We start from the raw sequence: 27,177 nt of genomic DNA, 5'->3' as shown, positions 1-27,177 counted from the left end.
AACTAAAGTCTGTAAGCGCTTAAGCGGTGACTAGACGCTTGCATTTGTTTTCATACACAAATGTATAGGCCGGTGTTTAGATTCTACACGGCTTTTACTATAAGCGGGAAATTTTACGATTAAATGCGAAAGTTCTGCATAGATTATGCTCTCTCTAGTTATGTTTTGTATATTATTGTGTCAGAGTGACATAGATTTTAATGTTTTGATCGCAGATGTGTAAGTTTTCTCAATAAGGCGGTTTGCCAAGGTCGTTACTTGCACATAGTAAATGTAGTATTGTGAAAGTATGTGAGAAACTTAGACTACGATTAGGAAAGCAAATAAGGATTATGAATGTTAAAAGATATCTACCCATTTTTTAATATCAAACATTCAGAAATGGTTCTATCCTTTTTGTGAGTAATGAATGAATTGAACGTATAATGAGTATCGAATGTATGTACCGTTTCGAACTAGTAGCGAACGAGTTAATTGTGAAATGCGAAAACCCGTATGATCATAATATAGGTATATCATCAACGTATATGGTAACAGCTTTTTTGCACTGGCGTATTTTACGATCGACACCGTACAAGAGGTGTCGCTCGGAAAAACTGAGCGGAAAATCCACCAGTGTGAAAATGTAGAAAATTATACAATCGACATTAATTTGTAGGTACTTACTAAACAGTTACAAATTATATTTGTGGTACAATTCACATTTATACTAATAAATGTTAGAGAATTCTGAATAAATCTAGACCTGAGAAGGCGCGTACAAACAAACTAACTTTACCTTGATAATTTTAGTTCCTGTCAGTATTATATTTACTGATAAGTAATGGTTGAAGATTCTGAGAGATATCTAAATTGTTAATTTAATTTTAAATTATTTAAAGTACGATGAGTAACGTGAGCAGAAGTCAGTGAACTTAACTAAAATAGGGCAATTAAGGCAAAATATTCAACGTATTGTTTTTGTTATCGTACAAACAATTCGGCTAGTCTTAGGGTCGACGACTCTAGAAACAAATTAATTACGAACATTATTAAATTATCGTTTCGGTGGTTTTCCTAAATTTTAAAAGTAATCTTTATTTTATGTAGCTGTCAATGACGTAAATTGGAAAAAATACATGGAAAGTCGATATTTTTTATTGAAACTATCATTTTCATATTTTGATTAATTATGTGGGTCTAATAATTATGTACATTAAATTAATATTTATTGAAATTATTGTAATTATAACTATAGCAGCCAAGAGGTTTAATTGGTCTATCTTAATTTATGCTACTAAACTATAGAAATAACCTAGCAGATATAGATACTTCCCCATGCCTATATAATTGAAGGTTTATACCAATTTTAATTAATGGCTGATGTAACTATACCTAGCCATGACAAACATGCCTACATACAAACATGTTTAGTAGTAGGCCGTGAAATTTAGTCATTGATATTTAGTCTAATCGCGGAAGTCCAAGAATGGACTTTGATATACCGAGTTGATTGACACCAAGCTGACAAAATGACTAATTATTATGAAAACGTGTGTAATATAAGTTTTATGTTTTTTTACATTATTTTTTTTATTCAAATTTTATTTAGTTCACCAGAAGTTATGCAACGGCTTAATAACTTCCCTGTCCCGTGAGTCATATTATATGATACACACCGTTTGTTTAACTATTGTGTCTGCATCGTGGACAGTGAGGTGGTTAAAACATGAATTACCTAATGGCGTGAATTCTACAATTCAATAAGAGAAATGCCACACATGTGGCGAGAGCTAAGCTATTTCTGACATTAGCAATTTCAAGCTAATCCGAAATTAACTGTTGTAATTACACATATATATTTATAGTCCACAATAAGCTCGTAAAAAATAACCTTACCTCTTATTTAGGCACTATAATTCTATTCATTTTCGATTCTAATTAGTATCTCACCGTGATATCGATTTCCGCATCCGAAGAGTTACGCACGCTATCATCTACAACTTAAGGCTACTTTTTCGAGCCACGTGTTTGTCGCGTGCGACTATTATCGGCTAAAGTAGTGACATGCGATTCCAACATTAATGTCTTCATAATTATATTTTCATACATGTTTAAGGTTGAAGGGTTGAAGAAGTAAGATAGGCAGTCGCTCCGCTACCAAAATATACTTGGGAAAAGGCTAGCTAGGCTTGGGACCGGTGACAGCCGCGTTGAAACAAGCGTCTTTAGTATACCTCGGAAATGTACCTTAAAAATATTTCTGTCGCCAAATTGCGTGTAACACCAACTGTTTACAAGTTCTGTTTTTCCTAGTATCAGCTAGTTTAATAATAGCCATTATTATTGTGTGTTTTATGTTTTCGCAAGATATTTAAATGGTGTGAATTGTTAGCGTTACCACGCTAAATGTATACGGACTTTGATATCCTTAGTACCTACTTTAGGTTGATTGTTTTTTTTTTATTATTATGAGGATAATAAGACAGTTTTCCGGTTTTGCTTCTAAAATTGTTTAAAAGTAATATAAATAATTCTTTACGGATTGCAAATCTCTATGATGATAAATTGAGAATTTTGATCACTCCATTTACCGAAATCGTTCGGGTTCACAGAAATATCGTTAGTAATTTAAAAGTTATTTTAGATTACTAGCGATATTACTACGATTAATTTAAAGATCTCCCTTTTCATCCAAACTGTCCACTTAAAGTAACAATAACAGTAAGTGGTCCCAACAGGAACAAGTCACTTACAGTCACTGTCTCCAATGAGCGGCGAAACGAACGTCTCTGTACATAATATTTGATACAGCCCCTCCTGAATGGCAAATAAATTCTTAAATTCTCAAATGATGTAGCTTGCGAAATCAAAAGTCTCGTCAAATACATAGCACTGTTCTCCTAATAGAACGTTTTAAATTTTTACTACATACTGTACAGCTTGGCAAAAAAGAGTGTGGAATAAATGAGGTCAGCACTATCGCACCTGTGGCAACCCGGAATATTACGACTCACAGATTTTGATATTTGTTATTTTTGGAGATATTCAATCCTAAGTAGGCGATTTCCATGGGACACTTCAATGTCCAGTATTAACGATGTTAACAATTTTTATTTGATTTTGATTTTTAGTTCCAACTGTCACCGCGTCAGACTCTTTTTTGCCAAGCTGTACCTATTCTTGCTTGCCTAGTTATATTGTGATGTGAATATTTTTCTATCATTGTAATTAATTTCGTTTGTTTTAAATGCAGTTAATTTGATTTTATTGAATGGTGGTACTAATTTTATTAAAATTGTGAACATATTTAATACCCAAGATGTTTATGAATAAATAAATTGATTTGATTTAAAATAACTTCACTCTGAAGATTTACTGTTAAAACTAAGACCTAGTTCCACCATTCAAGTATAATGATACCTTAATATGGTTAGGGCCCATTGGTCAAATTGAACATTGGATTATGGTCGATTATCGTTAAAGTTTAATGGTGCAAAATTATTTGATGGTAATTTTTATATTTTTGACTGAATCGTAGGTAGTAAAAGGGAACAAATCTGTGCTTCCACGCTAGCAGATTTTCTTTATTATCGTACGGACGGTGTATCGTTTCTGCCCTTAATTGTATACCTGTCTCTTAACCACTGAACCATCTTAAAATTCTTCCTCTGATTTATTGGTTTATTAAACAGAATATTATTATTATTGCATAAATTTATTGATCTTTAAACCAAAGCGGAAATAGCCTTCATCTAAATAGATACATACCGACATACAAGTCCATTAATGTCATGATTTATATAATCAATTTGTTTATTTTATAGGTCTACCAGCTGTCCTCTACAGTTGCATCCTGAGGGAACTACTTCCTAGAAATGTAATCTAAAAAGTTGTACGTAATTGAACTAAGTATCGACCTTTGCCGAGAAAATAGCCGTGTTTATGATAAGAAATTTCCTATTATAAGTATATCATGGCACAATAATGTTATTATACAATAAGGGTTTTTTAGAAAATAATTAGATAGATAGATATATTCTTTATTATGCACACCAATTAAAAATCAATAAGAACAAATAAAAATAAGTAATTACCCGAATGGGCCTTAATTATTGTATGCCCAAACGGGCTGATTGTTGTACTGTATATCATTATACCTAACACCTGTAACCAACACAATAAAGATTACTTTACTTTACTATCAAAAAATTCAACCTTCCTCCATATATAATATCTTCTAGTTTATCGTATACGGAAATCAAGCAAAAATGATTTTATCGTCATATTTGGCACTAAGGTCAGTGACCTTGATACTTGCTACAACTACAAACTACAACTTTAAAAAAAGTTTGACAATCGTATTAATATTGTAGGTTTAATTAATTGTTCTTTTTATAAAAAAAATCTAGTTAACATTCATTCCTGCTTACTTTGGAATTTATCAAAATAATTTATGCATTTTTTTGTTTCTTTTTTTGTCTTCACTGGTCTTGTCTGACCTTTATTCTGAATACATATTATAACTATTAGCTAATTATAATTACAAATATTTGTTTTTTATTTACATACCTATTATATGCTTCCTGAAGATTTAGCTTACTGAAAGCGATAGTGATAATTATCATTAAAAGTCAGTTAAAAATGGTTTGAAGCCTGATACACCACACTTAGTTAAATAAGAAGAATACTGGTTTTCGTGGTTTCACCCATGCCCTGAAGAAACTTTCCGGAAGAAACTCCCTTAACTGGATACTCCTCAGGCACGGTGGAGTGATGACTTGCGCAAGACGGCTGGCAGGAGCTGGATGCGAGAAGCCGAAAATCGATCTCAGTGGCGTGCACTTGGAGAGGCCTATGTCCAGCAGTGGACTGCGATAGGCTGATGATGATGATGATGATGATAACCGGATAAACATAACTTATCATCCGGGGATAGTGTTGCTTCCTAACAGTAAAAAAGTCAAATTGGTTCAGTAGTACATACACCATACATGGTAAGCTCCTTGTAAACTCTTTATAAATCGAATTCTCTTTAAAAAATCTGCAGTTCAATAAACTTCAAATCAAAATCTTACGTAAAGGTTACATAATAAGATACCTTTACCACACAGTGACCTTCCATACCTCTCAGATACAACTCCAAACACCTATGAAACAAAATATTATATTACGAAATGTTGCAACTTTTGGCTTTCCTAAGATTTACGGCATAATTAAACTTATAGGCTATTATATGCTTTTTATCCACGTGTGTGAAGTAGCTGCGACATAATGCGAGTAAAACCACTAGAAGAAGCTAATCTATACTTTATACTAATACTAGCTTGTGCCCGCGACTTCGTCTGCGCAGGTTTAGTATTTCGAACAATATGTTTACAAATTGTAGCCTATGTGTTATTCTGATGTATAAGCTATATTATTGTAAAGTTTCATTAAAATCCATTCAGCAGTTTTTGCGTGAAAGAGTAACAAACATCCATACATCCATACATACAAACTTTCGCGTTTATAATATTAGTAGGATGTTTAATGAAGAGGCAACATTTATGTTAATTTGTTATTTTGTTTCAACCCTAAAGGCTCCGAAACTACAAAGCCGATTTGAAAAATTATTTCACTGTTGGGAAGCTAGACTAACCCCGAGTAACATAGGCTATATTTTATCCGGTTACTACGGGATGCATGCGATACTTCGTGGCGCCGGTATCAGAAAAACTGCGTGGAAACCGGCTGTCGTGGTATGGGCATGTGATGCGGAGGAATGAGAATCATGTTGTGAGGAAGGTGATGAGTATGAACGTGGACGGATATAGTGGAAGAGGAAGACCAAAAAAACGATGGATGGATTGTGTGAAAGTAGATATGGTAAGAAAGAATGTTACTTGTGAGATGACGGCAGATAGAAGAGCATGGAAGAAGAAAACATGCTGCGCCGACCCCAAATGAAATTGGGATAAGGGCAGGAGGATGATGCATGCGATACTTCTAGTAGAAGCTAATGTTGGAGTGAAGGCAAGGAAACCCTTGAGGACTCTTCTAGTAGCAACATAATACACGGAACCCTATTACCCTACATATAACAAGCGTTCGAAATAACAACTAAGTAGTCTGGCACTGACCTACACTACAGTTTCTTAACAAGATGCTCTAACTAATAGATATCTATGTTGGTAATTACGGAGAATACATAGTAGCATGTCTTAGGTACTTATTAAGTGTATCGTCTTGCTTTACCTTATATTTTATCGAGACAATAATCTAGTTCAGAGTACACACACAGAGTACAGAGTACAGTAGAGTTACGTATTCCTTTTGTCTCAATCCATCCAAAGGTTGTCTTTAATAGATCCCTTTTAGCAATAAGACTTTTAGAGATTTAGTTATGCAGCCGTAAATTCAGTGCTTAAGGAAAAACGAAGATCTATTTTCTTACTGATTCATCAGTCAAGATACAATTTTATTACCTATCAATTAAGTACTTAACAACAAATCATTTATCTATATTATAAATCTGAAGAGTTTGTTTGTTTGAACGCGCTAATCTCAGGAACTACTGGTCCGATTTGAAAATTTCTTTCAGTGTTAGATAGCCCATTTATCGAGGAAGGATATATATATATATATATATATATATATATATACTTTTTATCCCGGTACGGGAAGTAGTTCCCACGGGATGCGGGTGAAACCACTGGCAGAAGCTAGTGCTCTAATAAAACATGCAAGCTTAGCAATAAAAATACGGTATTCAATCTATGAATTGGTATGTAAGATGGCGACCTAGGCATAAATCTTAGGTATCATTACAAGTACTAAGTACGGTCACATACCTAATAAGTTCAATATACTGTCTTGTTCCCATTTGTAATTAACACAAACTTCAACCTTATATAAATGATGTTAGAGTATATTTTCAATTATTTCTAAGTGTACTGTGATAAATAATGGATGGGCAATGCGTCGCTTTTTTCTGTTTATGGGTTGTCTGTGGCTTAAAGGCATGGAAATAACAATAATTGTAGTTTTTAATTAAGGTTTAATTTGCAATTTGTAATCATAGTGCTCGAAGCAGGAAGTTGGGTTAAATAGAGCAATACATGATGCTTGCAGGGTGATTTACAATACTTTGAAAACTGCTGCTTATGAGTATATCTTCTAAGTTTATCTATTACTAGCTTCCGCCAGCGGTTTCACTCGCGTCCTTTGGAAACTGAAACTGGTCTTATAGAAACGTATACCTACAGTTTTCATTGATCAGTGGACTATCTAATACTGCTTTTTCAAATATCTATACGTACACATACTTATGAAAACAAAAAAAATCACTTCGATAAATTAACTGACAAAAGTTCAAGTTTGTAGACAGAACCGGATACTATTGGATAGAATTTATTAATATCCAAATTAATCAGTGCTAACCACAGCAAGGAATTTGTCACAAAAACAAGAAAACACGGAAAAGCATGGGTATTATAATCCATACTAATATTATACAGCTGAACAATTTGTTCGTATGTTTGATTGCTTAAACGCTTTAACCTCAGGAGCGACTGGTCGGAATTGAGAAAATCTTTCAGTGTTAGATAGTCCATTTATCGAGGGAGACTCCTTTAGTCCGGCTGCGCAACGTGAAACCCCGGGACCTGGTTAAAACCACTGGCCAAATATAGTTAATTAAAATTCAAAAATAAACTTTTGGCTGCATTAACTACAAACTATTAAATCAAAATTACATTATTTAATACAACATTTTACCTTGGACTTAGTTCGATGCTAAATTATTTAACAACTATGTTGTAACTTATTAAGGAAGTATAGCAGAAGAAACCTCTAGTTGATTTTATTTTCATGAAATGTACAGTCAGCACCAAAAATCGATGAACAGAATCAACATGACAAAACACCTGTTCACAATAAAATGCCATAAGTTATAGTCGCAACTAGGAAACAAAATAGACTGTACACCAGAAACTTACAAAAGCCGTTAAACACGAGTATTTCAAAAGTATCTGTGCACTAGTATTCCTAAAGTCGCTGTACACCATCAATCCAAATGTCGCTGAACATCATTGTATCCAAAATCACTAAACAGCAGTAAATACAAAATTAGGTTAACAAAGTATATTTTTAATGTTGCCGTGTGTTAATATACTTTTGACGCTTATGTTGTTCAGCAACTTTTGGGACAGTACTTGCATGACCTTAATAATGTATGTTAATACGTTAGTATCTATTTCAATAATTTTAATCATTATTTTGGAAATACACTCTTTTGCAAAAAAAGCGGGCACCTATGCGAAATCTTAGTTTTAAGGACTTTACGTGTATTTCAAAGGGTTTTAATGATTGTAGTATGTTTCTAGCATCAAAAGGGTTAGCCAAGCATGCGTGAGAGTGTATTCTAAATTTGAATTTTGTACAATTGCTAAAACCTTGTTTTGGACTAATTGCTGGCAGAAAGTTCGTCGGTGTTTTGAAAAGTTTTTGAAGTGATTTTCAGAAAACTGATAATGCAGTTTTAATTAATGATTAATGTACCTTTTTTTTAGATAAAACATTTTTGAAAAACTATGCGTATTTGATAAAATGTTCACCTGCTCTAAATGGGCTATACTGATGATTGATGGCAATGTTAAGAGTTTCGGTATTTCAGTGCAAAGCGTTCTACTGTTTAAATATTGTACCCACGTGTTTTAAAATATCGCTTTTTCATAATTAAATACTATTTAGAGGAGTATCAGTACATTGGGCTGCGACAAAACCAATTTAAAGTAAGCAGTGCCGATCGCAACTCGTCTCCTATCGTACTTTGACATTAAAAAATACCAAATTTTGTGATAAATGTTAAAATTAACCACATGAAAAATGATGAGGAGAGTTTAAGCTATCTAAAAAGTCTAATTATCGCCGCGTTGAAGCTCTCTATAACTCCATAGGTATCGGGTTACTAAACGATGATTTCGCTGAACGGGAGTCAAGAATTCAAAAGTATTGACCAAACGTATGTTTCTTAAGAAATGAGCAGATAGCCAATTATTGTTATGATTTAAGCAGTAAAGTGCTGTAGATGCTAGGAAATCTCGGTGCAGGCAAGTTTATTTAATAAAATGTCAGTGGGATGAAAACACGCTATCTGAACGCTCAGACTCATAGATCTTCGGAGGTCTACGGAGTTTCCCAAGAGACGAGGTTGTTTGAAAATCAGTGATTACGAGACCTTAAGACCTCGTGCTTACAGTCTATGCGCTATTTTCTGTATTTTGTAGAATTTCAAGATTTTAAAAAATGTTATAAGTCCGAAAGGAGACGAGTTGTGATCGGCACTGCTTACTTTAAATTGGTTTTGTCGCAGCCCAATGTACTGATACTCCTCTAAATAGTGTTTAATTATGAAAAAGCGATATTTTAAAACACGTGGGTATAATATCTAAACAGAAGAACGCTTTACACTAAAATACCGAAACTCTTAACATTGCCATCAATCATCAGTATAACCCATTTAGAGCAGGTGAAAATTTTATCAAATACGCATAGTTTTTCAAAAATGTTTTGATCTAACAAAAAGGTACATTAATTAAGACTGCATTATCAGTTTTCTGAAAATCACTTCAAAAACTTTTCAAAACACCGACGAACTTTCTGCCAGCAATTAGTCCAAAACAAGGTTTTAGCAATTGTACAAAATTCAAATTTAGAATACACTCTCACGCATGCTTGGCTAACCCTTTTGATGCTAGAAACATACTACAATCATTAAAACCCTTTGAAATACACGTAAAGTCCTTAAAACTAAGATTTCGCATAGGTGCCCGCTTTTTTTGCAAAAGAGTGTATTTCCAAAATAATTATTAAAATTATTGAAATAGATACTAACGTGTTAACATACATTATTAAGGTCATGCAAGTACTGTCCCAAAAGTAGCTGAACAACATAAGCGTCAAAAGTACATTAACACACGGCAACATTAAAAATATACTTTGTTAACCTAATTTTGTATTTACTGCTGTTTAGTGACTTTTGATACAATGATGTTCAGCGACATTTGGATTGATGGTGTACAGCGACTTTAGGAATACTAGTGCACAGATACTTTTGAAATACTCGTGTATAACGGCTTTTGTAAGTTTCTGGTGTACAGTCTATTTTGTTTCCTAGTTGCGACTATAATTTATGGCATTTTATTGTGAACAGATGTTGATTCTGTTCATCGACTTTTGGTGCTGACTGTACATACAAAGAAATAATAATACTGTGGAGGTATGAGAGCAGAGAGTAAAGCTCATCATACCTCGCAGTAAAGGGAGGATCCTCCGACCGGACAGGTGTTTTTGTCCGGTGGGCTACTGCCCGACAGTTGTTGTCGGGGTGATCTATGCGTATTCAATGTGCGCGCGAACACTGCATGTGCGATGCAGGATAGTTGTTGAAAGTTGCGTCGACGGATGTGTAGATGGCGGTGTTGACAGTTGTAGTATCGCTACATCACTCCCCTGCGGAGACCGGAGGTCGATGGTACAAGTTCTTGAGGTTGTTTCAAGTCAGTCTTGTGGCCAATATGTTGCCGCGAGGTTCTCGGTGAGTCGGAACTGGCTGCTACGGCGGTGCTGCGAATCCCAGTGAGTCGGGACCGGCGCTGCGAGAGTTGCACAGCGCCGCGCTAGTGGCTAGCGACTGCTTCGGTGAGGGAGATACTCAACCGGCCGAAGTGCAGTGAGCTGGAGCCTAGGTCGCTGGATGTGGCTGAGGGTGCTGACCAGGTATGTGCGTCCGCAACATGCTGGTGGCCAGGGATACCCATTTGAAGCTGGCTGGCTGAAGGACTCGTCGCTCGAGAGCTTGAGGAAGGTCTTGCTGATGACGTCACGTAGCTCGAAGGTTGCGTGTTCATGTCACGTCGGCGTCACCACTGTGGAGGTATGAGAGCAGAGAGTAAAGCTCATCATACCTCGCACTAAAGGGAGGATCCTCCGACCGGACAGGTGTTTTTGCCCGGCGGGCTACTGCCCGACAGTTGTTGTCGGGGTGATCTATGCGTATTCAATGTGCGCGCGAACACTGCATGTGCGATGCAGGATAGTTGTTGAAAGTTGCGTCGACGAATGTGTAGATGGCGGTGTTGACAGTTGTAGTACCGCTACAATACCTATACCCAGGTATTATTATTATTCGTCGCCGGAAGACGCTGGATGCAGGTCGCCTCCAACAGGTATCTGTGGAGATCTAAGGGGGAGGCCTATGTTCAGCAGTGGACGTCCTATGGCTGAGATGATGATTATGATGATGATGATGACGATAATATCCAGGTTCGTAGCCACAGGAACCAACATGTCTACCACGGAAGAAGGAAGGAAGGAACGATGATTCCATAAGGCCATTTGGTCAGACGCCTTCTTCTAGGGCAAAACTCTCAGGTACGAGTGAACTAACGAGGCGTTCGAGTTATTTGACACATCTGGCTTGTGCAGTCGCTAGGATCCAAAACAGTTTAATGTAAATATAGTTATCGGCACGGATAATGAGCTCTCGGCGGAAGAGTGGGGATCGCTTTACGCAACGTACACTTACGGCAATAAACCAATAAATCACTTCGGCGCAGGTGAAGGTCAGGGCTCAATATCCTTGCCGATGATTATACATACAAACCAGTAGTGCAGCTGCGGCCGATTTCATGCAGTCGCGGCACGTGCGGTCGGCAGTTGCAGTCGGCAGCTAGCATTCAAAAGAAAACCCAATAGGTATATTATTTCCAGTCTAACATCGTTTTTTTACAGGATAATAATTAAGTGGCACGTGCAGACAGCATAGACAAAATAATCTACAGTTTCAAACTTTTTGCACGAGGGTCAAATTCTATTGACGTCAGTTGCAAGGAAGAGAGACCATTTTGTAAATAATTATGTACCCTTGACCGTTACCTTATGACGTTTGCAACGATATAACAGTTAAAACTAAACTGACAAAAATGACTATTAAGGATAGTGCATTTTATTTTAGTACAGAATTATAATTATACCAATCGATCACTTGTTAATACAACCGTGTGTAATCGCTGTAAACACATTTAATATTAAATATTAGCAGAACATTTTGAAGTAATCGTTGTTGTAAATAATGATGAATCATATGTATAGTAAAAGCCATTAATAACCGAGTTTTAGACAATGACAGTCGTACTCTTCCTAACGTTGCTTTTACTTGCTAATGGAACATCAAAAAACTTAATGAAACCAGAAAATCCGGACGACCAATTATTAACAACATGTGTCATTGACATTTTAAATAAATACTTCATAGAACAGAAACAGTTAACTATCGTACTAAATTCGAACGCCGATTTGAAACTTCAAGATATTTATTCAAAAACAAATACAACAATTTTTATCAGACGCCCATTTTGTAATTCTTGTCATTACAAAAGGGTACATTCGAGTTACGTGTTTTTTGCAAACAACTCGCAAGATTTTACTGAAAACTTTCAGTACCTCGTTCAAGAACCTTTTTGGAACCCTTATGGAAAATTCCTCATCGTCATCAATTCTCTTCAAGGAGATCTCCGAGTTATTTTCGACGTGCTCCTCATGTTTCACGTAAATAACGTAGTACTTCTGAACGGCACTGAACCCGGTCATCTTTACACCTATAATCCATTTGCTAACTACGCCTGCGGAAGGTATTACGACGAAATCATTGGATTCGGAACATGTTTAAATAACAGAGCGAATCTGTTCCCAGAAAAACTTGCCAGTGGAATACGAAATTGTACTTTTAGAGTGTCCTTTCCACATAAACCACCATTTACTGTAAATCCTTCAATAGTTAAGCATTTGATACGTCAGCGACCCCTCATAGGTTTTGAAGAAAAACTATTGAAGGTACTAGCCGAACAAGAGCATTTCAACATAACTTATAATGATAGCTATGGCAAACCATTTTATTCTGTAATCCTGCCTAACATGACGGCAGTAGGGCCCTTATCGTTAATACAGAGAAACAAAACCGATATAATCATAGGTGGTATGATGTTATCACCGGCACGATATTGCGCTCTTAGCCACGTTAGTGGTCATTTCGACTACTTAGACGAATTATTTTTCGCAGTGCGAAAAGCTGATCTTGTAACTAATTCCAAAAAAATCTATCTGGAATTTCATCCCACCGTGTGGCTACTTCTAATACTTGTCTTCATTATATATTTCATATTATTAATAATTGTACTTCGACCGAAAGACAAAAGCTTGATCATGCTAAAAATGCTTTCAAGTTTAATACTTCATGGATGTGGCATGTCATGCAGATACACAGTCAAGTGGCTTGTATTAATTTGGTTGGTATTTGCAATCATTATAAATATTTTCTATCAAACGAGTTTGTATAGTCTCACCAACAATCCGATGAGAGAACACCAAATCAATGAAGAACATGAATTAAACAATTTGAAAGCATGCATAGAACCGGCTTTAGTAGCCTATTTGAGAGCAGAACATATTCCTAATAATATAACTTTAAGTGAAGAAGATATACATGATTGTGATAATATTGCAAAAAACGTACATAAAGTAGGGCAAAACAGAAAGTTGTACACTCTCCTGAGAAAGATGATGTTTGAATTTAGCAAAGACCATATTACTGATCCATGGGGTCATTCGCCTATCCACACGTTTACAAAACCTTTATCTAAAACGATATCGGCGATCCTATTATACAAAGGTTTCCCAAGAACTCATCAATTGAAAGTAACTTTACTTCGATTAATAGAATCTGGATTGGTGAACAAATTTTTGGGAGAACATATGCACTTGAAGAAAATAAAATTTGTCTTCCCGAGAGAGCCATTTCGAGCTCACGTCATAATTCCTTGGAATCTATTTGCGGTAGGTTGTATTTTGGCTTCAGTAACGTTTTTTCTAGAAACATTACATCATCGTAAATATAAAATATATTTTAGAAGTAATTATTAATACTAGAAACAAAGCCTGTTGTCAATCAGAGACTAGAGATTGGATCTGAAATAATAATTAATCTGTTTCATCCATTAGGAAATGACGATTTGATTCTAATGACATTTTACTTAATTATGAAAACAAACAAAAAAATAAACATTCATTAACCACGATCTTGACGTTCGTGTATCGAAAAATGTCGGCAGCCATATTGTTTTCTACTTTGTGTTTAAATTACTGTACAAGTGCAAACGGCTTTTACCTGGGAGAAGAATTAAGAAATGAAAATTTGATAGTGTGTGTTACCGGTATAATAGAAAAATACTTTTCCGAATATAAAGGTTTAACTCATGTTGGGTTTGAAACAAATTCAGATCACATTCGGCTTATGAGAGCAATCCATTCATCTGCAATCACAGCACTGGTAACTCAAGATCCCAATCAACAATTACGCGTCAGTCACCAAGGATATCTCATAACAGCAAGTACTGCAAAAGAATTCACAGATAATTTTAGTACGTTTGTCGACGACCCTTCGTGGAACCCTTTTGCACGATTTTTGATAGTAATCAGACGGGTGCATGAAAATGAACTAGATCAGGTATTCGACGTGCTTTTGAGATGGCATGTGAACAACGTGATTTTAGTGAATGGCACTAATGACGCTCAACTTTATTCTTACAATCCTTTCGACAACTACGGCTGCGGAAAAATTTATAAAGATGTTATAAGACATGGATTTTGTCTAGAAACGACTTCTAATCTGTACCCGAATAAAGTTGTGACAGGACTACGTAACTGCACTTTACGTGCTGCCATTCCGCACAGACCACCCTTCACCCTCCGCCCGTACATGATAGAACAAAACGACCGAATGAAGATGGGATCCGAGCAATATTTGTTCTGTCTGCTCGCTGAAACAGAACAATTCAAAGTTGAATTTTACTACGAAGGAGATTATTATCCATTGTCTAAATTATACGACAACATATCAATCCCCGGACCCATGGAGAACTTGCGGAATAATAAATATGACGTAATGTTTGGCAGTGTGATGCTGGTAGCAAGTCGAGAAGCACGATTCACATATTTACACGGTCATTTGGATTATCATGACGAAATTCGTTTCATAGTGAAGAAAGCTAATGATGCAGCAAACTGGAAAAATGCTTATTTCGAATTCCATGCAAGAGTGTGGTGGACCTTGTTGGCAGTTTTTATAGTGCATTCAACGTTATTGAATATACATCTCCGCTCCAAAGACAAAACAGATACAATGCTGAAAATGTTCGATCTATTGCTGAGCCATGGATGTAAAATGCCGCATCGAATGAGTGCAAGGTGTCTGTTCTTAATCTGGGTGTGGTTCGCTTTTCTCATCAATAATTTATACCAATCAGCTTTAGTGAGTTTAGTTCGAACCCCCGTTAAAGAGTATCAAGTGCAAGATGAAGAAGATATAGTTAGAATGCAGCTCAAACCCTGTATTAGTCCACCACTTCTTCAGTATATGTACACGGAATCGAATATAACAAACTCATTTAATAGTAATTGTACAAATCCATTTTCAAGTATAAACTTTGTAGCTAAATCGAAACATTATTATTCAGTAGTGCAGAAAACTGTATATTTTTATAACAAGAAACAGTTCTGTGATGAGGAAGGTGAAAATACGGTTTACTTCTTCAAAAAGCCTTACGCCAAGTTGATATTTGGTATATTTTTCCATAAGGGGTTCCCTATATCTGATAGAATGCGAACGAATGCTATTCGTTTGAGAGAAAATGGTTTCGTTAAGAAAATATTGAAAGACCACGTATTCGCTAGAGAAATAAAAATTAAGTATCATGACAAGGGGTTCAAATGTAGGATCACTGTACCGTGGTTTATTTATGTAGGAGGGGGCAGTTTAGCTGTCATTGTTTTAATTTTGGAAATAATCTGGAGTCGATACAAGGAATAGTATATTGTTTCAAAAGCATCAACTATTTACCTACATGAACTTTTCTGAAGATTGCACTCATATCATTTTGATGTTGAGACTCTTACCTAGTGTTTGTGTTCTGTTTATTTTTTTTATTTTTTATAAATTAACTGTATAAAAAAATATTGATGTCATGTAATTCAGTAGGTAAAGCTTAGAATATAGTTGTGCAGTTCAAACTTTTAATTAGTTTGAGGAGTAATCGTTATTTTGGTTCGAATTTATTGGGATTTGCATAATGTTTATGCAAAGCAAAGAACCAATCTTATTAATGATTTAGTTTGATAATTTAAGACAACCCGAAAATCCATGTCTTTGTTTAACAATTATGTTGACGGACAAACGGACATGCACAAGACTCACGTTCAGTCTACAAAGCCTATTTAAATGATTTCTGATTCTGATTAGCCACAGGCTAATTGGGTGTAAAATGTCCTGAGACATATAATTAGCGTCAGATATTAACAACATTCACTAATTATGATCAATGAGTTTGACACCAAACGATGATTCATGATCAACTGAGATTAGACACGGTCGAAAAGGTAATGCTGTATGAATTTCCAGCGATCTTCGAAAAATGTTGGTCGCTTATTTTCTGTTTTTCTTGTTATACGAAGCAAACAGCTACAAAATACCAACACCTTACCCCGAGTACAACAAGAAACTAGTTAAATGTGTAACAGATATTGTTCGAGAACATTATTCCGAAAAAAAAGTTATAACTTACGTCGGCGATAAGTTTGAAGATGAAGAACTTTTGAAGGCAATAAATAATGAAGGGACCGTATCAATCGTTTCACTGAAATCGACGAAGAGAATGATTATACCACACGAAGCTTATTTGCTATCTGGAAAAAATGCAACTTTTATAGCTAAACATTTTCCCAAAGTCAGAAGAGAAACTTCATGGAATCCACTTGCAAGATTTCTGGTCCTCGTCAAGAATCTTACAGAAAGTGATCTCAAAATAGTGTTCGATATGTTTCTGAAGCTGCACGCAAGACATGTGATAATAGTGAATGCTACTGAAGATGCTCACTTGTACGGCTACAATCCCTTCGATAACTACGGCTGCGGTAAACGCTATGACTATATCTTCAGCTATGGCAAGTGTGCGAAAGCATTCTACAAAGAGTTGTACGTAAACAAAATCATAACCAAGCTAAGGAATTGCACATTTAACGTCGTCATAACCCAGTGGCCGCCATACACAATATTACCCACCAATGATTCAAATGACTTGTCACCACTACGCCATGGGGCCGAGCCATATTTGTTCCAATTAATAGGTCGCATGCTAAATTTCAAAATAAACATCACATACGATTATACTGCTGTTGAAGAATTTCCAACGGTGTCTACAGACATGGAGGCAGTTGGGTCTTTGAAAAAGCTTCAGGATAACCAAGCTGATGCTGCGATAGGAGGCATGTTACTGACGCCTTCTCGAGCTCTAGCCTTCTCTTTCGTTTACGGTCATTTAGCTTACACAGACGAAATACGATTTATAGTGAAACGAGCTTCAGACGTACCTCCTTGGAAAAATGTCTACTTAGAATTTCATTGGACGGTGTGGATCATACTTCTGCTGACTCTAATGTTATACTCAATATTAGTGATACTGCTACTTCAGACGAACGATAAAAGCTACGTAGTGCTAGTACTACTAAGTAATCTTCTACTTCATGGGCACAGTTTCAGAAGTCGGAGTACGGTGAAAACCGTTCTCATACTATGGATGTGGTTCGCGTACTTGGTGAATACTTTCTACCAGTCTACTCTGTTCAGTCTTACGACAAACCCAGCTCAAGAATATCAAATTTCTAACGAAGAAGATCTAGCGCGGTTCAGACTTAAACCCTGTTTTAGTAAGGTGATGGAAAATTATTACAGAGAATCTGTGCAAACTAATGATGGGTACCAAAGAATTAAGGGCTGCGATGGATTGATGGAAAGCGTGCACACAGTGGCGAATTCTGAAGACCTGTACACGATTCTTCTAAATGGACAGTTTAGATACAATATGCAGGAGTTTCGGGATAAGTATGGGACATCTCGCGTTGTAGCGCTACCTAAGCCATATTCTAAGGTAATGTACGCAATATTTTTGTACAAAGGCTTTCCTATGATCAATTATTTTCTTCACAAGTCGCTTCGGTTGAGAGAACTAGGTTTGGTGGACAAAGTTATAAAGAAGTTGACATATCGCCGTCTCATTAAATATCGGTTCCATGAAAAGGAATTTCAGACCCGATTCGCTATTCCTTGGATTATTTATATTTTTGGTTGTTCAATTGCCATCATTACATTTATTATTGAAATTAATATGCCTAGACGTTAACTTATGACTTACTTTAAAATAGTTTATTATACTATACTGCATATTACATTGTACTGTGCTATGGAGATATATGATGTTAAAAACGTAATTAAGGTCAACTCTAATTATGAAAACGTTGACAAAGGTTACGCCAATTATCATGCTCACAAATTGCCTTTTGATTGATGTGTATCAACAAAACACGAACTACGAAATAAATCAAATGTAATAATGTCACGCCCACTTCTGTCTGTTATATACTGATGCTGAAATTACAATCGTATTTTAATGATATAGCACCTGATAATGATGAACACACATTCTGTCATGATTAGGACAGACAGATAATAATAATCTGTTCAGAGTTATTTTTTTGATATATTCGTTTTTAAATAAAACTTTCTTTAAAAAACTTCATCATCATCCTCTTGCACTTATCCCAATTTATTTTTTTTGTGGTCGGGGCAGCATTAGAGTAAAAATACAATTTCCAAAAAAACGGGCACCTCTCTACCTATGACAATAATTTACGCAGATTTTAGGGTTTTAGGTACTGAAATATTTCACTAGCATGACATGTAGAGGTCAGAGAGTCTCCTAATGAAAAAGTTGAATCACCTGTTATAGCTACAAAGACGTACATAACTTTCATTAATTAAAAAAAAAAGTACGTTAAACACAAAGATAACTTAAGTGCACATTTTGATGTTTTTCATGTGATTGCATATCTTAAAGGAAAAGTTTTTCTATATTTGCTAACGTGTGACTTTGTTATTTATTTTGTATTAAATGTTAAAAGAGTTATATAAAACTAGCGTTTTATTTCCTTTCCTTATAATACTATTGGACTTGTCCAAAATTATCGACAACTTAATAATATTGGAACTGAAGTAAACATGAAAATGTACAACGTATAGCTGGGTACTCACTTAGCAGTGTAGCACGTAACGTATCAGATACGGTATCAACCTGCAAGTGGGTACGGCTCGTCCACGGTCCTCACGAGCACACTGCGAGCCGCCTTTGTGTTCGCAGCGAAACCGCCACTCGGCGGGTCACTGCGAGCTTACAGCGCTCCACGCGCGAGCGGCTCGCAGCGAGCTCGTGCCTACGTACTCACTTGATACCGTACCTGATACGTTACGTGCTACACTGCTAAGTGAGTACCCAGCTTACAATAAAGCGGCCTCTTAATGATACCTAGATCATCAAATATATTATTGCTATAAGTAAATAAATTAAAAATCCCTTACAATTAGATTATGATATCCTTTCTTAAGTAATGTATGTATATTAATGGAACGAGAAATTTATGCATAGAACCTACTTTAAGAAACTAGAAGGTGGTCGTTTATATTTCAATTGATCAATTGATTTTGACAAAGATATTGTTATTTTTAAAATGACCGAACAAAAGCCAATCACGCAAATTAAACCATAAAAAAACAAAACACGCTACCACAGAAATGCAAGTTTTTCCAATCTATTTAAAAGCTTTATTAATATTGCTATCTAAATAATAATCAAATATGACAAAAGTGCAATAATCATAGTCTTTATCACGCTACAAAATGTTAGTCGCGTGGGTTTTTACAATCCTGTTGAACTTCGGGCAGAGTCAGAACATATTACCACCAGAGGCTGAAGATAACCAAGAATTACATCAATGTGTAACCAGTATACTAGACAGATACTTTAACGAAAGCATAGAGCTAACATACGTTAACATGGAAAGTGATAATGAGGATCTTTTGCAAACAGTTTATAAATCACAGAAGTTCTCACTTGTTACAAGAAATTCAACGTACCAGTCAGTCTTACCTAACTACGGATATTTGATAATAACGAGAAATGTGAACACCTTCAAAGAATACTTTAAGTATCTGCAAACTGATACAACATGGAACCCGTATGCACGGTTCTTGATTATTATTCAAACGCTAGTAGACGAAGAGATTAAAAGTGTCTTCGATATTCTGTTGAGGAAACATGTCAACAATGTGATAGTTATGAATGGAACTACAGATGCTCATCTCTTCGCCTACAATCCTTTCGATAACTACGCCTGCGGCAAATACTATACTGACATCATAGACTACGGGCCTTGTAAAGAAAACACAAACAACTTTTACCCAAACAAACTAGTGACTGGCCTCAAAAATTGCACCTTCAGAGCGGCTATCGTACATCGACCACCCTTCACCGTTAATCCCTTAAAAGCTCCGAAGATAATACTAGGTACAGAAGAATACATACTTAAAGCACTAGCTGAACTAGAGCACTTTGAAGTAAAATTTAACTACAGTGTTAATCCGGCGGTATTTTCCTCAGCGTTTCCTAACATGACTGCTTTCGGTCCAATGGAAATGTTGCAGAACAATGAAACTGACGTCATATTTGGAGGTAACATGATGGTATTGACGAGAGGTCAGGCCTTTTCGTTCCTCAGCGGCTATCATGATTATAATGACGAGCTGCGATTTGTAGTTAAAAGGGCGTCTCTGGTCCCTTTATGGAAAACTGTGTACATAGAATTTGATACGACGGTGTGGATGTTAATACTTCTAGCGCTTGTCGTTTACTCCTTCATGGTAATATATCTTCTTCAGACGAAAGACAAGGGCTTTGTCTTCATGGAGTTACTGGACAACTTACTAACACACAGTCGCGACATTCGTTGTTCCATGACAATCAAGTGCATCCTGATGATATGGGTGATGTTCGCTTATTTGATCAACACGTGTTACCAGTCCAGTCTCTTCAGTCTTACGACGAACCCGAGTAAGGAGCACCAGGTTGCAAGTGAAGAAGATATCATACAATATAAGTACAAACCTTGCTTCAGTGTAGCTTTAAAGACATTCTTATCGTTAGAGATAACTGAAGGGATGCTGTCCACACGTTCTTCACCCGCAGATATAGATCAAAATGCTTGCAGCACCACGATACAAGCCATAACCACTGTCAGTAAAACAAAAGGAGTTTTTTCTCTCATACCAAATTACATCTATTTGTACAACAAGCCAAGTTTTAACGACAAATTCGGTAATCCTTTAATTTATTATTTCGACAAACCTTTTGCAAAATTCTTGTATTGTTTCTATTTTTATAAAGGGTTTCCGATCTCCAATCGGATGAGAATGAACGCGATACGAATGAGGGAGAATGGTTTGGCAGACAAGAGTATGAAGGATCACTTCTTCAAACGAGCGCTGAAGCAAAGATTCTCTCAACAGGAATTTGAGACACGCTTTGTTTTACCATGGGGTTTGTACATAATCGGTTGTACCATTTCTATTATAACCTTCTTGGTTGAGTATATGTCGCAAAGTCAACTGAAAATGCAGGAACACCATGTACCTTGAACGGCGATAATATTAACAACCATTACATAACAGATTGGCATTAATATGATACTGGTTGGTATATAACTTATCTGAGTAACTTTACCGCTAACACTTGTTGGAAAACATGAACCAAGCAAAACTATCTCACTTGAGTGTATTAAGGTGTTTTTTTTTTTATTTTGAATACAGTACCTACAATTTTGAAGATAGTAAATAATTATCATAATGTATAATTACCACTATTTGATTCCTAAACATTAAAAAGCCTTGGTGGCTGATCCTATTACTAATTTTAGACACAGTATACTTACCACACTCACCGAAAAACTAGAGAGTACCTACCTATTTGAAGAGTGACTCATTAACTACATATAGGTAATTATTATATGAAGATATCACGTGTCACCCATCTTATTCTCATAATTATACTGCGTACCTACGCCTAATTGGGTACAATCAGTGATATTTAGAGCAAGATACAGACGTAACCACATATAATCATGATTCACGATAACAGCCAATATTTCTATGTTAAAGAGGACATTTCAAGTCTCATAAACCAATATGAGGGCTGTTTACTTACTTGTGTTCCTGATCTATAGTGGAAACTGCGTCAAAATACCCATTGCCGGCCCAAAATTCAGTGAAAAACTTATCCAATGCGTCATAGGCATAATAAGAGAATATTTTACAGGATCAAAAGTAATAACATACGTTGGCAACTCGTATCAGAATGAGGAGCTTCTGAAAGCTCTTAATAACGCTAATATAATGTCGGTGATCACAAGACGGTCTACGATAAAACGGACTAGTAAGCACCAAGCATACCTCATTACTGCGAGTAACGCTACATACTTTTCTCAGCGTTTTATCAAAACTACTAAAGAACCATCATGGAATCCAAACGCCCGTTTCTTAATCATTGTCAATGATTTAGATGGTGATCTAACACTCATGTTTAATACTTTTCTAAAACTTCATGCTAATAATGTAATAGTTGTGAATGCAACGGATGACGCTCATCTATACTCTTACAACCCATTTGATAACTACAACTGTGGCAAACGCTATGATGAAATCATCGAATATGGAAAGTGTTCACAGGCTCACTCATATGATCTATATCCAAAGAAACTCGTAACAGGGCTAAAGAATTGTACCTTCAATATCCTGATAACCCAATGGCCTCCGTACACGATCATAAATACGAATGATTCAAACAATGACGACCCACTAAAAAGTGGGGCGGAACCGTATCTATTCCAACTAATTGGAGAAAAACTGGGATTCGATATAAACATTTTAACCAATACTAACGACAGTGAAGAGTTTCCTACAGTATCATCCGAGATGACCGCGGTTGGATCGCTGAAAAGAGTACAAGATAATGAAGCTGATGTAGTCTTAGGCGGAATGTTGCTGACCCCATCCAGAGCACTGGCATTTTCATACCTATACGGTCACTTTGTCTACACGGATGAGATAAGGTTTGTGGTGAAAAGAGCATCAGACGTAGCCAATTGGAAATATATCTATCTGGAATTCGAATCAACTGTGTGGCTGCTGTTATTGCTAGCGCTCATGATATACTCAATGCTCGCAATGATCCTTCTACGTACGAATGACAAGAGTTATGTGGCTTTAATTCTTCTGGGCAATTTAGTCCTTCATGGACGCTCATTGCGTACTCGATGGTCTGTGAAATATGTTCTTATAATATGGGTGGTGTTTGCGTACTTGGTGAACACATTCTACCAATCTAGTCTAGTCAGTTTGGTCACGCATCCTGTCCGTGATTATCAAATATCAACAGAAGAAGATATAGCTAAATATCAGCTCAAGCCATGCTTTAGTTCCATAATGGGGAAGTATTATGTAGAATCAGTGCAATCAGGGACAGGTTTTGACGTAACGCACGGGTGTTATGGCTTGATGGAAAGCGTGACTACAGTTTCGCAATCAAACAATATGTTTACGATACTCCTTTATGGGGTCTTCCAATATCATGAGCAGAAGTTTTTTGATGAATACGGCAATCCTTTGATAATTTCGTTGCCGAAGCCGTACTCGAAGGTGATATACTCTATGTACATGTATAAAGGGTTTCCGATGATGGATCAGCTTCGTCACCGGGCCCTTCAACTAAGAGAGAATGGTTTGGTCGAGAAAGTCATGCGTGATATGATTTTTATGAAGCGCATAAAGCATAGTTACCACAAGCGTGAGTACGTCCCGAGATTTGCTATACCGTGGCTTCTTTACTTTATAGGATGTTTAGCTTCTATAATTGCGTTTGTTATTGAAATTATTTCGAAACGTAAAATTCGTACAGGGGCATAGACCTAGGCCTCGATGATGAGATGTAAGACAATGTAAGGTCATCAAATGGACTTTAATCTTGTAAAATATACGTGTGAATAAACCTTTTATTGAAAACCCTGGGTCATTTAATGAGGTAGGTAAGCTTTTTGATTAGGTAGGTAGGGACATGATTAATGTAATGTAAAATTCTTACATATCCTTTGAACGCCTGTATATTGCCAGTTCTATGAGTTATAGAGGAAGTGAAGCATATTTGGAATACCAGTTTGTTTTTTGAAAATAAATTGAAGGAGAAACGGGATAGCTCAATAAAAAATACATTAAATTATTGTCAAAATATTAAACTTTAATAATGAGAACAATCAAATATAAAAAATACCAGATATATTATCAAAATGCCTATCAAACTAAAAATACTCCAAAAACGTGATTTGACTTAGGGTGCAGATAATTTGGAATATAGTATTCCAAATTATATTCATTTTTTTTCTTTGAAAATTGCTAACACTTTTTCTTAGAAACTAATAGAATTCTAAATGTTTTATAGTCATTGGCTCTTTACAAAAAAAGAAACTTTTACAAAAAAATAAAACCGACTCCCAAAAAACTGAAAAGCAAAAAAAACACGGTATTCCAAACACGCCAACTTAACTTAAAGTTGCATGTCAAATTTTTAATTCTAGAAATATTCACAAAATCATAGTAATATCTTAAACTAACAAGGTCACTCCGCAATTAAAATAATTACAATAAAGATTTAGAGTATTACAGCAAATGATTACCACTGATTGCATTCTTACCGAAAAAGTTTTCAAATCAGGCTTCTCGTTCGCTGGGGGCTGGTAGCCGAAATGTCAAGATAGCGTCCTGTTTTTAATGCTGTATGGCTTTGTGTATCGTTTGACGTTATGTTTATGGCATAAAAACTCAGATGGCGTTTATATACTTAGATATCGAAGTATTCCAAGTTACCTGCAGTATTCCAAATATGCTGCAGTTCCTCTACCGAATAATAAAATATTTGAATGTATTCATACTTTCACTTAAAGTATCAATCACTTCTTTTATTTAACCTTCTTTTGTTTATCTCTAGACAGCGTAATGAACCATTTATTATTATTGTTTTGAACATCTGTATTGCACCTGGAAAAGCTGTTGATATCTTTCAACAAGTCATCTATACATATAATAAATCTGTAAAAAAACTGTGTCTGTACATTGAATATATTAAAAAAATAATAATTCGGTGGGGTTTAGAAACAGTAATGGAGCACAAATCCAAAAAAAAAAAATTGTCTGTATGTCTGTATGTCTGTATGTCTGTATGTCTGTTTGTTTGTACACGCTAATCTTCGGAACTACTGGACGGATTTCAATGATTTTTTCTTTGTTGTATCGGTATAAAATCGGGGCAACATATAGGCTATAATTTATCTTCGAAACTTGAAGACCTGGTGCAGAACTGCAACAGATCAACAAAACTATAAGAGATACAAAAATGGTGCCAGGGCAAAAATTGTTCCACGTGATGAGCATTTTCGGTTGAGAGAATAAATTTGAAGATCTGGAACACCTGATGTGGAACCCCAAGAGCCCAGCTACACTGTAGCATATACGGGTATGACGTTTTAGCAAAAGTTGTTCAATCTGATAAGCACTCTCTGTTGACTTATAAAAAATGAAGATCTAAAACACCTGGTGTGGAACCCCAAGAGCCCAGCTACTCTGTAGCATATACGGGTATGACGTTTTAGCAAAAGTTGTTCTATCTGATAAGCACTCTCTGCTGACTTATAAAAAATGAAGATCTAAAACACCTGATGTGGAACCCCAAGAGCCCAGCTACTCTGTAGCATATACGGGTATGACATTTTAGCAAAAGTTGTTCAATCTGATAAGCACTCTCTGTCGACTTATAAAAATTGAAGATCTAAAACACCTGTTGTAGAACTCCAGAAGCCCAGCTAGACTATAGCATATAAAGGTATGACGTTTTAGCAAAAGTTGTTCAATCTAATAAGCACTCTCTATTGACCTATAAAAATCGAAGATCTGGAACACCTGATGCGGAACTTCAAGAACCCAGCTACACGATAGCATACATAGGAATACCGTTTTAGCAAAAGTTGTTCAATCTGATGAGCACTCTCTGTTGACTTACAAAAATCGAAGATCTAAAACATCTGAAGTTGAACTCCAAGTGCCCTACTACACTTGAAATGACATTTTAGCAAAAGTAGTTCGATCTGATGTATATTTTCTGTTGACTTATGAGAATCGAAGATCAGAAACAACTGATGTGGAAATGAAAGCTATCTATAATTTCACTGTATAATGATATAATAAGCTGCAAGTACCTCCAAGCGGTAAAGGCGGTAATAGTTTAGGACAGACTTTCAATGGTGATGCTATATCATCGTCAATGTTACTCTTTTACTACAAAACTTTATAGAATGAATGTTCGAGTTTTAATGCTATTTGAGTGTTGTATTCTTTTCCATTTATCTTCGTGACAGGGTAGCCTACTCAGTACCGCGGGGGACGAGGGGGCAGTCAGCTAGATTTTAATTAATCAGGTATCTTCTTCACAATAAAACTATTACCATGGCCAGAAGGAGGTCGAATCTTTTCCAATGTTCCTAGGGAGAGAATCATAAGATCCCAAAGATATACCGAAGAGCGCTTGGAAGGACTTGATGCTGTTCGAGAACATCATTCTGCAACTTGCTCCGAGGAAATCTCATCGGATCGCGAAGCGCGCTTCCATCATTGGCATATTTACGCATCTACATCCATATCTCTAGAGAACTTCTCAAGTAAAGAATATGCTACTCATTGTCTCGCGAGTCGGAGACGTTCACTGATACAAATTATACAAAATAAGCATGGTGAATCAAAGAAAGTAATAGTCCGTCTTTTAGATAACCCTAAAATAATGGACAAGTATTTTTTATTTTCTTTCACAAGCAAAGAACAACGAAGATACAAAACGCTTGAATTTTGTGTTAAGTCACTTCTTAGTTCAAATTTTACATAGACGTGACATCACGAGCTCCCACTCTCCGACTTTGTTGCGTTAAATCTCATTGTTATTATTGTTATTACCTCAAGAGCCTTTTCCCCAACTACGTTAAGGTTGGCTTCGATGCAACTGAGTACCAGTGTTTTGCAAGAAACGACCGCCTATCTGACCTCCACAACCCGGTTACCCGCTCAACCCAATACATCTTGGTAAAACTGGTCACACTTACTGGCTTCTGACTGCCCATAACGACTGC

The 27,177-nt window shown here is 36.1% G+C and overlaps 4 protein-coding genes across 4 annotated transcripts; all 4 read left to right on the top strand.

Annotated features, from left to right (window-relative positions):
- The first annotated feature begins 14,311 nt into the window (after positions 1–14,311).
- On the top strand, positions 14,312–15,886 carry LOC124629701. The gene has a single exon (XM_047163213.1). The coding sequence runs from the start codon at positions 14,312–14,314 to the stop codon at positions 15,884–15,886; it is 1,575 nt and encodes a 524-aa protein (XP_047019169.1).
- A 128-nt stretch (positions 15,887–16,014) lies between these two features.
- Positions 16,015–19,033, top strand: LOC124629700. The gene has a single exon (XM_047163212.1). The coding sequence runs from the start codon at positions 16,488–16,490 to the stop codon at positions 18,249–18,251; it is 1,764 nt and encodes a 587-aa protein (XP_047019168.1). The 5' UTR covers positions 16,015–16,487; the 3' UTR covers positions 18,252–19,033.
- Positions 19,034–19,788: 755 nt separating this feature from the next.
- LOC124629849 lies at positions 19,789–21,959 on the top strand. Its single transcript, XM_047163453.1, has one exon. The coding sequence runs from the start codon at positions 19,802–19,804 to the stop codon at positions 21,593–21,595; it is 1,794 nt and encodes a 597-aa protein (XP_047019409.1). The 5' UTR covers positions 19,789–19,801; the 3' UTR covers positions 21,596–21,959.
- LOC124629850 lies at positions 21,960–24,083 on the top strand. The gene has a single exon (XM_047163454.1). The coding sequence runs from the start codon at positions 22,142–22,144 to the stop codon at positions 23,915–23,917; it is 1,776 nt and encodes a 591-aa protein (XP_047019410.1). The 5' UTR covers positions 21,960–22,141; the 3' UTR covers positions 23,918–24,083.
- The last annotated feature ends 3,094 nt before the right edge of the window (positions 24,084–27,177 follow it).

This window comes from Helicoverpa zea, chromosome 4, assembly GCF_022581195.2.
Source record: "Helicoverpa zea isolate HzStark_Cry1AcR chromosome 4, ilHelZeax1.1, whole genome shotgun sequence".
NCBI lineage: Eukaryota > Metazoa > Arthropoda > Insecta > Lepidoptera > Noctuidae > Helicoverpa > Helicoverpa zea.
Note: the sequence above shows the minus strand (reverse complement) of the source record. Positions and strands in the feature narration are given on the sequence as shown.

Excerpts from the sequence above, each read along its gene's own strand:
- LOC124629700 (XM_047163212.1), top strand. The coding sequence starts at position 16,488 with ATGTTGGTCGCTTATTTTCTGTTTTTCTTGTTATACGAAGCAAACAGC.
- LOC124629701 (XM_047163213.1), top strand. The coding sequence starts at position 14,312 with ATGAGAGCAATCCATTCATCTGCAATCACAGCACTGGTAACTCAAGAT.
- LOC124629849 (XM_047163453.1), top strand. The coding sequence starts at position 19,802 with ATGTTAGTCGCGTGGGTTTTTACAATCCTGTTGAACTTCGGGCAGAGT.
- LOC124629850 (XM_047163454.1), top strand. The coding sequence starts at position 22,142 with ATGAGGGCTGTTTACTTACTTGTGTTCCTGATCTATAGTGGAAACTGC.